This window comes from Fusarium verticillioides, chromosome 9, assembly GCF_000149555.1.
Source record: "Fusarium verticillioides 7600 chromosome 9, whole genome shotgun sequence".
In the NCBI taxonomy this organism is placed as follows: Eukaryota; Fungi; Ascomycota; class Sordariomycetes; order Hypocreales; family Nectriaceae; genus Fusarium; species Fusarium verticillioides.
Genome location: NC_031683.1, coordinates 1801410 through 1815457, shown reverse-complemented (window position 1 = coordinate 1815457; position 14048 = coordinate 1801410). Strand labels below are relative to the sequence as shown.

General features: G+C 49.8%; 5 protein-coding genes across 7 annotated transcripts; 2 read left to right on the top strand and 3 right to left on the bottom strand.

Annotated features, from left to right (window-relative positions):
* The first annotated feature begins 596 nt into the window (after positions 1-596).
* FVEG_10305 (hypothetical protein) lies at positions 597-3251 on the top strand. Of its 2 annotated transcripts, XM_018899406.1 has the most exons (4): positions 597-893; positions 1314-1798; positions 1937-2212; positions 2421-3251. In XM_018899406.1, exons 2-4 carry the CDS (start codon positions 1601-1603, stop codon positions 2790-2792), a joined length of 846 nt encoding a protein of 281 aa, XP_018757466.1. In that variant the 5' UTR covers positions 597-893; positions 1314-1600; the 3' UTR covers positions 2793-3251. The 2 variants fall into 2 exon arrangements, with proteins under 2 accessions (XP_018757466.1, XP_018757465.1); XM_018899405.1 differs by having other exon boundaries at positions 597-1798.
* Positions 1193-4592, bottom strand: FVEG_10306 (hypothetical protein). Its single transcript, XM_018899407.1, has 2 exons — positions 2487-4592; positions 1193-2185 (listed from the first exon to the last, which is right to left on the bottom strand). The coding sequence occupies exon 1, from the start codon at positions 4420-4422 to the stop codon at positions 3640-3642; it is 783 nt and encodes a 260-aa protein (XP_018757467.1). The 5' UTR covers positions 4423-4592; the 3' UTR covers positions 1193-2185; positions 2487-3639.
* A 319-nt stretch (positions 4593-4911) lies between these two features.
* On the bottom strand, positions 4912-7213 carry FVEG_10307 (DnaJ like subfamily A member 2). Its single transcript, XM_018899408.1, has 4 exons — positions 6876-7213; positions 6715-6773; positions 5564-6655; positions 4912-5509 (listed from the first exon to the last, which is right to left on the bottom strand). Exons 1-4 carry the CDS (start codon positions 6931-6933, stop codon positions 5414-5416), a joined length of 1305 nt encoding a protein of 434 aa, XP_018757468.1. The 5' UTR covers positions 6934-7213; the 3' UTR covers positions 4912-5413.
* Positions 7214-7684: 471 nt separating this feature from the next.
* On the top strand, positions 7685-10235 carry FVEG_10308 (glutamyl-tRNA synthetase). Its single transcript, XM_018899409.1, has 5 exons — positions 7685-8179; positions 8236-8346; positions 8399-8788; positions 8841-9098; positions 9166-10235. Exons 1-5 carry the CDS (start codon positions 7712-7714, stop codon positions 9877-9879), a joined length of 1941 nt encoding a protein of 646 aa, XP_018757469.1. The 5' UTR covers positions 7685-7711; the 3' UTR covers positions 9880-10235.
* Positions 10048-12542, bottom strand: FVEG_10309 (oxidoreductase). Of its 2 annotated transcripts, XM_018899410.1 has the most exons (6): positions 12229-12542; positions 12016-12165; positions 11627-11962; positions 11416-11577; positions 10505-11359; positions 10048-10449 (listed from the first exon to the last, which is right to left on the bottom strand). In XM_018899410.1, exons 1-6 carry the CDS (start codon positions 12241-12243, stop codon positions 10429-10431), a joined length of 1539 nt encoding a protein of 512 aa, XP_018757470.1. In that variant the 5' UTR covers positions 12244-12542; the 3' UTR covers positions 10048-10428. The 2 variants fall into 2 exon arrangements, with proteins under 2 accessions (XP_018757470.1, XP_018757471.1); XM_018899411.1 differs by lacking the exons at positions 12016-12165; positions 12229-12542 and having other exon boundaries at positions 11627-11995.
* Positions 12543-14048: the final 1506 nt, after the last annotated feature.

Here is a 14048-nt window from a genome sequence, read left to right as displayed (position 1 = left end):
CACGTCCCGGCCATGATTACCGAAGAGGCTAAGGAGGTTAGGCCAGGTCGGTAGTTTCATGTGGTGTCGTGCAGAACAAGCGAGTGAGAATACGGGTGATGCTGATAGTGCATGAAGTTATTCATTCATGTCTGTAGATAGGTAAGGTAGTTAGACAATTGGAGGAGGCCGAGGTCTAGAGGAGACAGCCGAGAGGAGGAAAAGAATTGGATACGACGTTTACTTGTGGCTGAAATAACCATCCAAGGCCTGGGGAGCTCCATACCTAGGCTGCTGTACATAAGAGGAAGCTGGTGGGTTCTGAGTGGATGTCAGCACGCAAGCTCGCCAATTTGGGAGCTGGAGCCGCGGTAGCTGAAGCTGCCGAATGGAGGCACCCATTTTACCAGGGGTAAACACTGTTTTGTTTTGAGAGATTTGGTTGGCTCGATTGTTGTTATTTACAGCGGGCCGAGGCATTGTGGACTGGGCAGATTAAATGTATCGTTTGAGTATTCTTTAGGCTTAAGCCATGCTGCAACGGTACCACAACTCTACTTGTCCCAGCCACCGTCTTTGGACGTTGCCCCTGTCTTGTTGCAGCTCAAGCGTCTGGAGTGAGCTGAGCTTGACTTGACTTGACTTCTTTCTCTTTAATCTCATCTCCCAGTCAAAGTCCACTCCAGCCCAGTTCAGCACGCACGCACTCCTCCTCCCCCCAAGGCTCAAGGCCCCCCCCCAGATCGGTCACCTCCATCCATCCTTAGCACCCAAGGCCTGAGACAAGCAAATCAACACCAACCCAACCGCTACCTACCTACGCTCCACTCACTTCCACGTCTGTCTCCCCCATCTCACCATCTTCAACTTATCATCATCACCACCATTATCATCATCCTTCGGCACCGGCGCTTGTAAGTTTATTTTCTTCCTTTCCGCTCTGTTCCGATTACCCTGGACCGGGAAGAGCTCCATCTCCACGTCAACAACAACAGCATCCATCACCTTCCATCACATCACCCGTCATCATCGACTTGCAGCCCTTCCCTCAACCTTTCTGGCCTTGTTGGTCTCGTTGCTCGAGTAAACAAAGCCATTGGCTAGATACCTCACGAGTACTTCAATTGGCTCTGACCCACCTCAATCCTTCCTTGCCTTGCAATATTCTCCCGCCATCTTGTCAAGTCCTCTTTCCTGTAATCCATTGTCATGTCCAGCTGCTGTTGTTGAGCGAGCGCGCACATTCCCTCCCTCATCCCCATGTCAATAACGATCCGCGATCGTTAGACCCCACCTGTTTATATTGGACATCCTCACTGACACCTGGATCAAAGTCTCTCTTGCGCGTCTGACCCTTGACTCGACCCGTTGATGACGCCGTCGCGGCCGTGTTGACTTTGACGATAACATCCGACGACGACGATCACGACGACGACGAAAAGGACATAGCGCGCCGTGAGCACAAACCAAGATCCAACAGATCAAGGGCATCATTCAATCTGGAGCAATTTACCCTGAGTCGGATCAAAATAATATTCTTATCTCGACCTCCAACTAGAACGCGCTTCTCACTTAATCATACTCTTCACCATCACCGCCATATAGCCGAATAATAGCAAGCATGGTTGACTTCAAGAGTGAAACCGTCACCAAGGTGTCGGAAAAGGTCCACGATGCCACTGAAAAGATGGGCGACATGCTTGACCAGGCCGAGGCTGGCAAGATTCCCGGCACAAAGGGCCACCACCCCGTCTCTGCTGTGATCGGTACAGCTTTGACCGGTGGTATGAAGAATGCTGGTACTAAGGGTTATCTGGCGGTACGTTGGAGACCCGACCCTACCTGCTCAGGATGCTGGAAGCTAGAATGCGCATGAGCTACTCCCCCAAGCTATGATGCTATGGCTCTGCAAGATCCGAGAGGAAAACAACATTGATCATGACTGACGATCTGATAGGCTTACATCAAAGAGCTTGAAGACAATCCTCTGCGCACCAAGATGCTCACCGCTGGTACTCTTGCTGGTACACAGGAGCTCGTCGCTTCATGGCTCGCCAAGGACCGCAACAAGCACGGCAACTACTTCACCGCTCGTGTTCCCAAGATGGCCGCATATGGTGCTCTCATCAGTGCTCCTCTAGGTCATTTCCTCATCTGGGCGCTCCAGAAGGCTTTCAAGGGCCGCACCAGCCTGCGCGCCAAGATTCTGCAGATTCTTGTCAGCAATCTCATTGTAAGTTATAAAAAAAAACATTCCTTGATTGTCCGGCTCGTGCGCATGTGGAGGTAGAGATCGATGGTTTGACAGAACAAGTCTGTACGATCAAGTTGCGAGTGAGACGATTGAAGTACGCTCATGTTCGGAGAAGACTTCGGAACACAACTTGAGCGAGATTTGAAGGACCCAGTTTTGCATCATCAGTCGCTGACACAACCCCTAGATCGCTCCTATCCAGAACAGCGTCTACCTCGTTGCTATGGCTCTCATCGCTGGCGCTCGCACCTACCATCAGGTTCGTGCTACCGTCAAGGTCGGCTTCTGGAAGGTGATGCGGGTCTCGTGGATCACCTCGCCTATCTGCCTGGCTTTTGCTCAAAAGTTCCTCCCTGACCAGCTCTGGGTCCCCTTCTTCAACATTGTGTCCTTCATCATCGGCACCTACATCAACACCATCACCAAGAAGAAGCGTCTCGCAGCTCTCCGCAAGAAGCACTTCGGTGACGACCGTCGATCCAACGCTGGTGATATGCGACCAGGCCGCCCCGATGACTACCCTCCTCCTGGCATGGGTGGCCCCAACCCTCCCTACTAAGCGACTCCATCTCAAGCGCCGATCCGAGCTCAGCCACGCCAATGAAGCCAGGTGCAAGATGGCATTAGGAACGGCTAAAGTACCTAAAGAGGAGGGAAACCTAGTGACGAAGGAGTGAACTAACATTGACTTCTTGGCGATGGGTGGATGATGTCGAAACCCATGCTCGGATGGGTCGTGTCGCTTGACAAGTATATACCCGAGATGAGGGGGTGAGTTGGACCGGTGCCCGTCCTGAACTCAGGTTGTTGAATATGTATCTACAAGAGAAATTCTGGTTAAGGATAAGGGCAATGTGGAGGGGAAGTGGTAAGATGTGTATGTTTGTATGTGCGAGTTGCTGGTTAATGAAATGAACTAGTATTTTTATCTTTTTTATACACCTTCTATAGTAGAGTTACCTGGTTGGCCGGTTAGAGCCTAATTTGAGGATATGTGAGAAGAACTCTGATACGTGAGTGACATTTGTCTACAAGTAAAACTTGGAGCGAAAGGCCTTGGGCCCTATCATTTCGGAGAGTTGTTCGCATCTCCCGTATGACATCATGTCTGGAAACTCTTGATGGTGGCTTCGAGCTGCTGAGCCGGGACTATTTGTAGACGCGAAATGTCCCTTGGCTGGGCAACTCACCATGGCATGCGAGGTGAGTGATGGAGGCTCGTTGGACAAGTCTGGTAGCCTGACTACATGAGGGGCCAAAGCAAGACAGGCGCCTCATGAGTTTCCAGTACTCTTGCTTTGTCTTATGAGATTGCGGTCGGGGCTTCTGCTTTGCCACAATAGTCGTGTAGCCTGCCGCGTTTCGAGACACTCCGTAGAAGGGAGAAGTCAGTGTTTTAGGGTGCTTCAGTCGCCTTGGTCCGGAGCAGCAGTCTCGGCCATAAATCCAGGGCTCCAATACTCCCACTCGCCCTTTGTCTGCTTATCAACCCACAGCATGCCGCCTGCAACGAGATCGTCTATCACGGTTCGGGCGCGCGCCCTATCCCAGCCCAGGTTATCCCTTAGCATACTGACACTCACATAACCTAGGACTTGGGCCGCCTCAACGACCGAGACTTGGTCATCGTTGAGTTCGCGGGGTACACTCCGCACATACTCCTTTCGACCTACACGCACGACAGCATACGCACCGCCTAGCGGAGCAAGCGTCTGTACAGCGCGCCGGATATCATCGTCAGCAATGGGATCAGCGCCATCCATACGTCCTGCGGCAACCCGCTCTCTCAGTTCCGCCAGACCAATAAGCCCTCCGTTCTCCCCACGAGTGGCGCCGCAAACCTCAACAATCCTGACGGCGAGCTCAAAGTAGAAATCGTTGACCGTCTTTCCGAGTAACTGGGCCCATATGGAGCTTCCGTCCGAGCTACTGTTGCTATTGCTGCTCGCTAGTGGATCTACGCCGATGGCAGCGCACATGCGAGCAAATTGGGCGCGAAAAGCGGGATCGGAGCGGATATCGCGAGCGTGTGTGTTTGCGAACTGCTGGAGGAGGGAGCGGAACACGGCGAGCTGAGTTTCGAGGGCTTGGGCGTTGTTGGCGCGCAGTGAGGAGCCATGAGATGCGAATTGTGCTGATGTGAGACGTGAGCGGTCAAAGGCCGCAAGGCCTACGCCTTTGCGTGACATTGTTGCAGTTTGGTATGGGTATGTTGGAGGAGTAAGGTAAGGTTGGTGTTGATGTTAGTGGAGGCTCGGGATTACGTCAAATGGCGGGGGTGGGTCCAGATAGATGGGATTGTGAGACAGATTCCTCGATATGCATGGTTTTAAGTATATATATGTATATATATATAAACTGTATTCAGGTCCAAACTCTGAATAAGATATGTTCTCGGAGAGACTACAAACAGTTGGGCAGTGGAAGATGAGAAAGAACTCGTTGCTCTTATACACCACTTGACTGCTGATTGAGTGAGCAGTATATCGGATGCCTTGGTTGCAAACAGGGGATTCCCACAATAGTCGAAGAATTGGATGTCATCAGAATCAGCCCCCATACAAATTGGCGCCCATCTACTTGTCAACGTAAAGGAAGTGATCAACTTTGGAGTTGTTTGGTGTAAGTTGATTCGACTAAAGCAGCCCAAAGAGGTGGTGGGTCCACTTTGAAGTCGGTACCTCTGCGATGCAATTTCCCACCTCAGACTTGACCTCGCTCTCCTTTGTTCTTATTCACACTTGCACAACGTCTCACCAATTAATTCCTCAACTTTAAAGTTCATGCCTCTACAATGTGTTTATGCACGAGTCTATCTATCATGTGTCTCCTGCAACGGAATCTCTCGGCCTTGAATACCGAGACCAGTTCCTTCTTTGGACCCAAGAGTGGTGTGGTTTGGTGTGTATGGTCGGTCATGATATGATACCATTTTGGATTCTCCTTTCCAAAACGAACAAGTCCTCAGTCGTCTCTCCTTTTGATATTATCCCGGAAGCCTCTGACTTTGGCTCTGATACTGATAAACCTGTTGCCCTAGGCCGCCATTACCATGGCAGTGAACCTGTCCCTGATCGTGAGATAGAGACGTGGAGTTTCTGCTCTGTGGAGTTTCTGCTCTGGATTAATGAAGTGATGACTAAGAATATTCCATCTTCGTCGATGCGGAGGTATCCCCAATCACTGGGTCTGGCACTGAGCTTGGCCATCGCCCATATCGTCCTCGTCGTCCTCCCAATCACCACCGAATCGGCCGTCACCCGAGTTCTCACCCATCTGTAACCGAGTTAGCTACTGGCTTCAAACGCAGTCACGAAGAAATATGCTTACCTTCTCGATGTCAGCATCGTCCTCATACTCGACTTCGTCGACTTCCTCGGCTTCAATGTTCGCAGGGGGAGGAGGCAGCATCTTTTGCAGTGTCTCGTACTCCGATTCGCTCTTCAACCAGCCATCCTCAGGGAACTCCACCTTGACAATTAAGTAGAGGTCCCCCTTGGTCTCGCCACGCTTCATAGGCATGCCCTCGCCGGGAACCTTGAGGCAGTCACCTGGTCGTAGGATCTTGCCTTGAGGTCGCTCGATGTGAATGCCACGTCCATCGAGGTGCTTGAATACGGTTCGCGAGAATCCTGATAGAGCCTCTCCCAGAGATACAGTCAGTTCAGCAGACAGATCATGTCCAATGCGAGTGAAGACATCATGGGGTTCTTCCACAAGTGTGAAGACAATATCGCCAGGCGTTTGGTCCGGGTACTGGTCGGCTTCACCCTCCAGGACGATACGCTCGCCCTGCATCGAGCCTCTGGGGATGTAAATCTCGAGAACCTTCTTCTCCTGTGTTGTTCGCTTGCCCTTACACTTCTTGCACCGGTCCTTCTCTTTGAAGACCTGGCCAGCACCCTGGCAGTGATCGCAAATAACAGTCTCACGGCGCATCATACCAGGCCCTATCTGGCGGAAGGCCTCAACGATACCATTACCCTTGCACCGCTCGCAGGAAGAAGACTTGGCCTTGTCTTTGCCGCCAGAGCCCTTGCACTGGCCGCAAAGTACCTGCTTGTTGGCAGCAAACTTGACAGTCTTGCCACGGTAAAGCTCCTCGAGCGTCACCTTATACTCTTGCTCCTCGTCAGGACCACGTCTGGGTCGGCGAGCGCCGCCGGGACCTCCAGGGCCACCTGGGCCACCCGGACCCATGCCAAAGCCAAACATCTGGGAGAGGATATCGTTGAGGTCGACCTCAGGGCCACCAGGGCCGCCTCGGGACTTGTCGAAGGCGGCCATTCCGTGAACATCGTAGAGCTCGCGCTTCTGCTCATCGCTGAGAATTTCGTAGGCTTGCGTGACTTCCTTGAACTTGGCTTCGGATTCTTCTCGATGCTCTTGGGCAACCTTGTCTGGGTGGTACTTCAGGGCGGCCTATTTCGAATCTGTAAGAAAGTGCTGTACGATCTGTGTGTGCAACCGCGACCACATACCTTGCGATAAGCCTTCTTGATCTGATCTGGTGTGGCAGTTCTGTCGATCTCGAGAAGTTCTAGCAGTCGAGTTAGCCAGGCAGGCCTTGCTTATCAACCACCACAAAATTGGCGATAACGAACGAGTGGCTGGAATAATAAACTTGTCTTTCTGGACGTACCATAGAGATCGACCTCCTCAGCGCCAGGAGCGCCTGCGTTGAAAGGGTTCTCATCCATCTTGAAGAGCGGAGATGAAGCAAGGTTAGTAGGTACAGCAAAATAGGCTACAGTACTTTTGCTGTACTGTAATGCAGGATGAAGAATTGGTCCGCTCCGTCGATCAACTCTGTTGGCCGAGTGCAAGCAGCAGGGGCCCGTAGAAAATCTTTTGGCGCGGATTTGGAGCGCGGGGTACGTAAGGGAAAGAAGAAAAGAGAAAAGATCTGTCTGTCAAACAGTATGAATCAAGGGAGTCTTCCTCGATAATACACTGTCGACTTGACGTTTTCTAATATTGTGACTCTGTAATCTGCAGCCAGAAATTAAATGCAGAACCCGTTCTTATCATATCAAGTTGTCTCAATGTTTGCACTTGACTTTGCCTGCGTCATGTTCGTTGACGCCTGGCATTCCAATTCTGATAGCAAATCCAACTCTGTTTGCTTGTTACAATAAAATTAGCTCCGACAGGACAGATAGAGGCCTTTATAGCCTGTACTATATCCAGTTTTGAATTTATTGCATCTTTGATACATCATGCAAACACTTTTTTATGTCTTTCAATATCTGCCCCTCCATTGTTCAACGACGCGTTCCAAACTTCAGGGTCTCATGTCCACTGATAAGAAATTTTGACTCTTATCGCAGGCGACGGTTTCCTTGAGACGACACAAGCCGCCAGAGTGTGGCGCACTGCACTGACTCGCCATGCACCGCCACAATTTCACAATCTCATGAGACTGGTTTACTCACTCACACTCGTTTATTAGCTTGTCATGAGAGGTACATTTTCAATATGAGGCCCTTGTTAAGCCACCCGTCGAGGCTTTCAAGAAATCTTATACAATATCCTGTTTTATATCATCCAATACCTCTTCTTGCTCGTCGCAACTTCGCAAGCTCTGTTGCTCGTCAACATGATCAAAATTCTGATATAGCGCAGAAGGCTTCTCAAATTCCTTCAAAGGAACTCAATGAACAAGGGGGGAAACATGATCGATCCATTAAGAAGCCATCAAGACTGGCGGCTTTAAAGAAGCGTGACCAGAAGGTTGGAAACAAGGATACCAAGGTCAAAGGGGAAGAAACAAATCAGCGATATATCCTTGGGCAATCAGCCGACAAGCCCATCCGTACACGTTTTGCGCCGTCACCTACCGGATATCTACACCTCGGCTCTCTGAGAACTGCGTTGTTCAACAATTTGGTGGCCAAGGCTACAGACGGCGGTGATTTCATTATTAGAATTGAAGATACTGATCAAGTAAGTCTTTGGTGTGTAAGACTTCGGTTTGTAGCCACTCATGCTAATTATGTAAGAATCGATTGGTGCCTGATGCTGAAGAAAGAATCTTCAAAGATCTTGAATGGGCCGGTCTTGAATGGAGTGAAGGTCCTGACAAAGGAGGTCCATATGGCCCCTATCGACAAGTAAGCTCCTCTTGACTTTGTCACCCTCACCTTGTACTGATCCAATAAGTAGTCGGAGCGTCTGGAGACCTATAAAGAACACACGCGGACCTTGCTCGAAAATGGCTCCGCCTATCGTTGCTTCTGTGATCAAACAGTCCTCGAAGCCCAGAAACGAGCTCTTCACGAAGCTGGCAAATCTACGGCTTACCCTGGCACATGTCGTACTCTGCCGCGCTCTGAGTCTGATGAGCGAGCCGCCAAGGGTGAAGCTCATATCGTTCGGCTTGACTCTACTCGTTTCGGCACGCCAAAGTTCAAGGATGCTATCTATGGGCCTTTCCAGAAGAAAGAGCCCGAGGAGGACTTTGTCCTCATGAAAAGGGATGGATATCCTACGTACCATCTTGCCAATGTAGTTGATGACCATTTGATGAAGATTACACACGTCATCCGTGGTGAAGTAAGTATTCTCAGGGATTGAAATTCTGCGATATTCACTGACATCTGCATAGGAATGGCTCATCTCAACACCCAAGCACCTGGCGCTCTACGAAGCTTTCGGCTGGGAGCCCCCGACTTTTGCTCACCTGGGCCTTCTCATCAGCAACAACGGATCCAAGCTTAGCAAGCGCGATAGCAGCGTCGACCTGTCTACGTACATGGACCAGAACGTCTTTCCTATGGCTTTACAGGCGTGGCTTGCCAACCTAGGTGCGTCCACGAAGAGAGATGCGAAGACACCAAGAACTCTCAGTGATGTCGCCGAGAATGTAAGTTGTTTCTGAGAGCTGCTGTAGGCTGCCAGTACTGCATTACAAGTGTGCTAATTACGATCAGTTGACTTACAAGTTCACCCGAGGTGGTATCAAACTCAATCCAACTAAGCTCGACTTCTTCCAGCACGAGTATCGCAATCTCCTTACGAAAACACCTTCTGCCGACCACACATCTCGCGAGCAGGAGCTCATAAGAGATTACCTTGTGACTCCCCTCGTCAACGAAGTTCATGCCATCACCGCCTCCTCCCAGTCCATTTCTGATGACTACAAGCCCATCCAACCCACAGGCACGGCTCTCAACTGGCCCACCCCTTTATTTCCTGTTCCAGCCATGCTTTCATCGGAATCTTCTCAGTCATATACTTCCAAGATCATCTTCCAAGAAACTGTGCGATATGCCTCTGTGGCTAACTTGGCCCGTTTGCTACCGTACTTCTTCTGGCGCCCTCCTCCTGATATTTACCGAGCAGCCCTCGTCAGTGAGACTCCGCGTCTCGACTTGGTTGAATTGGTCAACAAGACCGTGCAAGGAAACGATGACTGGGAAACGACCGTTGACCGCTTATTTGAGAGTATCCCTCCCGACCAGGCTCCCGACTTACATGCTACTCTTCGCCTAATTGCGATTGGTGATTCACAAGCCGTGAGCAAGTCGTCCCGCATTCTGTTTGATGTGCTGGGTCAAGATGAGTGGCGATTCCGTGCCAATCTCGTGGCTTCGTTGCTTGGTGAACTGGAATCTAGCGGACAACTCCCCGTCAGGACTGTATAGAGAATAGAGATTCGGCAAAGATATGAAAAGTCACCCAGTTTATTGGTCGTCCACGGTATTGAGCATTGAGGACAGGGCTTTGGATAAAATTGGAGATGTGTTGTATGAGTAGCTGTAAAATTATGCGCAAGTTCAAGGACAGGCATGGCTGGGGTAAATACTGCCAGCCCCTATTCACGATCAACTAACTTGCTTCACTTCACGATGGACTATCAAATGTGTTGTTGTCATAATGTCATGATTGAGGTTAAACGCGAACCCTTGGGTCTCGCCCTGTTCTTTTCTCTGATTCCCTCCGTATGAGTGATTAGATAGGTAGAAATAAAATACCCCGGACTCCGGCTGCCTGCCTGCCATCTAACTTAAAACCCTTAATATGTTGACTATTTTGACATGCTTTGAAAAGTACAAGATTAAGATAATGGTAAAAAATCCAAGAACAGAAAAGGGCCTTTTCTGGAGATTTGGTCAACTCACGAGCCACTGCTTCGTGATAGATAGAAATTCGTAAATATCCAAAATGCAAATGCGCGCTGTCAGGGTATATGTCTAAAGTTGATAGATCCAAATCTGCAATCATGTTAGCGACGGGTTCAGAACCATAAGAAAGGGAATATCTACATACCTCCATCTTGCCAGTCTCTGCTCGTTGTTTCTTTGCTTCCTCCTTGACACTATCAATCACCATCTCCAGGTCATCCTGGTCGCCAACTGTAATCATGTCCCCATTGGGCATGTCTTCGTCCTTAACCTTAATCTTAAATCGTCGCCTAATATTAAACTTATCGCGAACCTTGTCGGCTAGCGTTTCGTATTTGATATCAGGAGCGATCATGATGAGTTTGACTTCATCAGCGTGGACCTTGACACGGATCTTTGTGATCTCTGGTCGTCGGCTACCACGTTGACCTGAAACAGAGCCTGGACCTCGGCGTTGACCGATCATCTCGAAGTCGTTCTCGTTGATGGTGCCCTCATAATCTGATCCGTCTTCCTCTTCAGAATACTGTGGTTGTCTCTGGCGTCGACTGCCGGTAGACCCTCTTGAGTTTCGGTAAGGATCGCCTCCCTGGTACATGGCGTAGACATCCTCTGGTGACCCTGTCTCCTCTGGGATCTGCCGGGGTCTTAACTGGAGAGGCTGAGGCTCCCTCTGCATCATTCTAGAACTGGCAGCAGACGCTGATCTTGCGGGTATGGGCCGAGAACGGCTATCTGGTGGAGAAGTTGCCTTCTCATAGCGGCGGTTTGGCTCGGCCTGCTGTATGTTGAGTTTAGCCAACTGAGGCTTCCCACCGCGAACAGAAGCAGCACGAGATGGGCGCTCGTTCTCGGGTGGGGGTGTTGGCGGAAATACATTTCGGTTGTTCGGAGGTTCTGATTGTTGTCTCCGAGACGAAAGACCAGGCTTGACGAGATTTGTAGCGGCAAAGGAAATGTTGTCGGCAGGCCGGTCATCCTTGACCTCTAGCTTACCAGCCTAAATGCTGTTAGTCAAGGAAATTTCAGCATAGAAATTTTGAGGAAACCACTTACGTTCTTGATTTCAGAACCTGCAAATCCAGTGAAGGCATTGGCACGGTCTGAAGCTGCCACAAGTCTGGCTTTGCCAAGATAATCTTTTGTCTTTAGGTTTCGAACTTTGGCTTCGTTGGGTCTGTAGACAACTCCGACAGGAATTGAGAAGACAGTATAACCCTAATCAAGTTAGATGAGCAGCCAGGATAAATGCTGTGGAATCACAAACCTCGGCCTGTTCTCTAATAGCATCATCAATAACATTGTGATCCTCCACCACCTTCTCCTTCACAGCATAGGAGAAATCCTGCATACCAGCCTCCATCTGCTGCAAGTAGATGTAGCAAAGACCTCGGTTGAAAAGCACCTCGCAGGAGTAGAGTTTGAATAGAAGACCGAGCTGAGCGTAGTCGATCATGGCATTGCCACGGAGGTAAAGGAGTGTGTCGTTGAAGTTGGCGAGGGCTTCTTCAAAGTCGCCGAGGAGGAAATTCGAGACGCCTTGCTGGAAGTAGGCAACGGCGAGGTATTGGTCAAGTCGAATGGCTCGTTGGTAGCTCTCAACCTAGGCAAGGAATTAGTATTGTCAAATTGTATAGTCTGTAAAGGTTGGCATACAGCTTTCTCATGCTCGCCGAGTGTGGCATGGATCACGCCCATGTTGAAGAGGATCTTGCTGGTGTCGCCAATCTTTCCAAACTCGTTGAGGGCCTCTTCGAATTCATTGTTATCGTAACGGCCCAGGGCTGCCACCCAGGTCTCGATTTCCTGTGGAGAGGAATTGAGTTAATGGACTGATCGGAAGACATGACAGTAGAGGAGTATGCGTACCTGTTTCAACGACATGATTGTCGTTGCAGGGCAAAGTACCACGGCAGATTCGAATTTGGAATGATAGGTAGATATGTATGTAAGAACGGTATGATCGGGAATAGAAAACAGTATAGGGGGGTATTCTTGGTAAATAGCAGAAATTCGAGAGTCAAGGGAGAGTTGAGGGGCTCAGAATGGGCGCTTAATGTATGAGGGCTGTCCCAACTTATTATTTGGCGGGCAGCACCTGTGACCAGAGGTAAGGAAGGTAGGTGCCCGTGGTGCGGTCGGGTCGAATGGCGGCGGGGGGGCAGGTACGCTAGGCACGGTACGGGGGTACAGGGGTATGCCAAGTACGGGCCTGGCGGACACCTCACTGAAGCTAGGGGACAGGGGGTTGGATTAGCAGGGATAATCCGGTGCTGGAGTGCGAAGGGAGCCTGAAGCAAGCAATTGGCGCACTGCAAGCCTCGATGTCTTGGCGGCCGAGCCAGTGGCGCTAGCTTGAGAGAGAAAGAGGAAAGTCAAGATGTGCTTGGAGACTAGACGATGAGGGGATTGGTTTGTTTTGTGATGTCGATAATCGATGGGAGATTAGGTTGGATCGTATGTCGGATTCTGTCTGCTCTTGGGAATGTTCTTTTTATAGCTTCAAGCGTTGTTGGTTGCTGAGGTTGGTTGAGAAGTGGTTGAAAGGCCCAGAGTTGAGTGTTGGACTCGACTCGAGACCTAAGCGCGTAGGTATAGAACAAGCTACCTTACCTATTGTACGAACGGGGTATTGTGTGCAACAGCTATCACGATGCAACAAAGAGAAGACAATTGAGATACTGATCGGCGAACGACAAATCGAGAGGCCGAGTTGTCATTATTATATCCAGCTTGAGAGAATAGGCCAAGAAATCGTCCATGTAAGTGAAATGTTTCCCTCCGGCTCAGCTGCAATGGATGCAAACACACGGCATGGAATCAAAACTTTTGCGAGGAACAAAACTGCCAATTTCATGGCCTATTTCTAGATTGAACAAGAGATTATTGCTAGCCAAGAGTCAATGGCGCGGTGATGGAAGTGATGGATTGCAGCAGTGCTTGAGATGACATACGGCACAACAACCGATGAGTGGCTGGTGCAACTCGACCCAGCGCCTAGAGACGATGGGAATTGGTTCGATGATGGTTGTCACACGGCCTACGCGGGACCTGACTCTCTACAACCACACTCTGCAGTCTCTGTCATGGATGGAAGGGGAGGTAAGAAAACTCGGGACCTTTATCATAAGTGATAAAAAGACTTGGGCAAGTTTATGGTATATTTTAGTAGAGCTTTAGACCAGTTTATTCTAGCACCCTGTTTTAACATGACAAGTTTTATTTCACCCCGAGGACTGCTCAGCGGCGGGCCAGGGGGATGTGCAACAAGGGTTCGCACGTTTTTCTTTTTCTTTTCCTCTTGCCTCTGCTATAGCAATGTTTCCAACTACATCTGAGATCTGAAATGTATTACTTCTCTCGGTGTATGTGCAACGTCTGATCGACCGCTAGCCACATGTAAGAGGTTTGACAACACTCTTACCGGGCCGGGTTTGAGCTGGGAACATAAAATCCTCATCTTGTTTCTTTTCTCCACTGGCATAACCAATGGATACATATCGGGGCACTTGAAAAAGAAAAGTTGACTGTTTGACGGTGTAGACTAGGAAACTGAATGCATAACCATCACCTGTGATGTGATGAACTAGTTAGATGTGATGTCTTTCCTTTCCTCACATAGATGAGAGCTAAATTGGTGTATTCTACCCTCATGAAACTAGCTGTCATGTTAGATCGAACCACTGCAT

Excerpts from the sequence above, each read along its gene's own strand:
- FVEG_10306 (XM_018899407.1), bottom strand. The coding sequence starts at position 4,422 with ATGTCACGCAAAGGCGTAGGCCTTGCGGCCTTTGACCGCTCACGTCTC.
- FVEG_10307 (XM_018899408.1), bottom strand. The coding sequence starts at position 6,933 with ATGGATGAGAACCCTTTCAACGCAGGCGCTCCTGGCGCTGAGGAGGTC. Across the intron at positions 6,774-6,875 it reads TGAGGAGGTCGATCTCTATG|AACTTCTCGAGATCGACAGA; the intron begins GTACGTCCAGAA and ends CTCGACTGCTAG. Across the intron at positions 6,656-6,714 it reads TCAAGAAGGCTTATCGCAAG|GCCGCCCTGAAGTACCACCC; the intron begins GTATGTGGTCGC and ends GATTCGAAATAG.
- FVEG_10305 (XM_018899406.1), top strand. The coding sequence starts at position 1,601 with ATGGTTGACTTCAAGAGTGAAACCGTCACCAAGGTGTCGGAAAAGGTC. Across the intron at positions 1,799-1,936 it reads GTACTAAGGGTTATCTGGCG|GCTTACATCAAAGAGCTTGA; the intron begins GTACGTTGGAGA and ends ACGATCTGATAG. Across the intron at positions 2,213-2,420 it reads TTCTTGTCAGCAATCTCATT|ATCGCTCCTATCCAGAACAG; the intron begins GTAAGTTATAAA and ends CACAACCCCTAG.
- FVEG_10309 (XM_018899410.1), bottom strand. Across the intron at positions 11,963-12,015 it reads TCGGCGAGCATGAGAAAGCT|GTTGAGAGCTACCAACGAGC; the intron begins GTATGCCAACCT and ends TTCCTTGCCTAG. Across the intron at positions 11,578-11,626 it reads CTATTAGAGAACAGGCCGAG|GGTTATACTGTCTTCTCAAT; the intron begins GTTTGTGATTCC and ends TAACTTGATTAG.
- FVEG_10308 (XM_018899409.1), top strand. The coding sequence starts at position 7,712 with ATGAGGCCCTTGTTAAGCCACCCGTCGAGGCTTTCAAGAAATCTTATA. Across the intron at positions 8,180-8,235 it reads GAATTGAAGATACTGATCAA|AATCGATTGGTGCCTGATGC; the intron begins GTAAGTCTTTGG and ends TAATTATGTAAG. Across the intron at positions 8,347-8,398 it reads CATATGGCCCCTATCGACAA|TCGGAGCGTCTGGAGACCTA; the intron begins GTAAGCTCCTCT and ends TCCAATAAGTAG.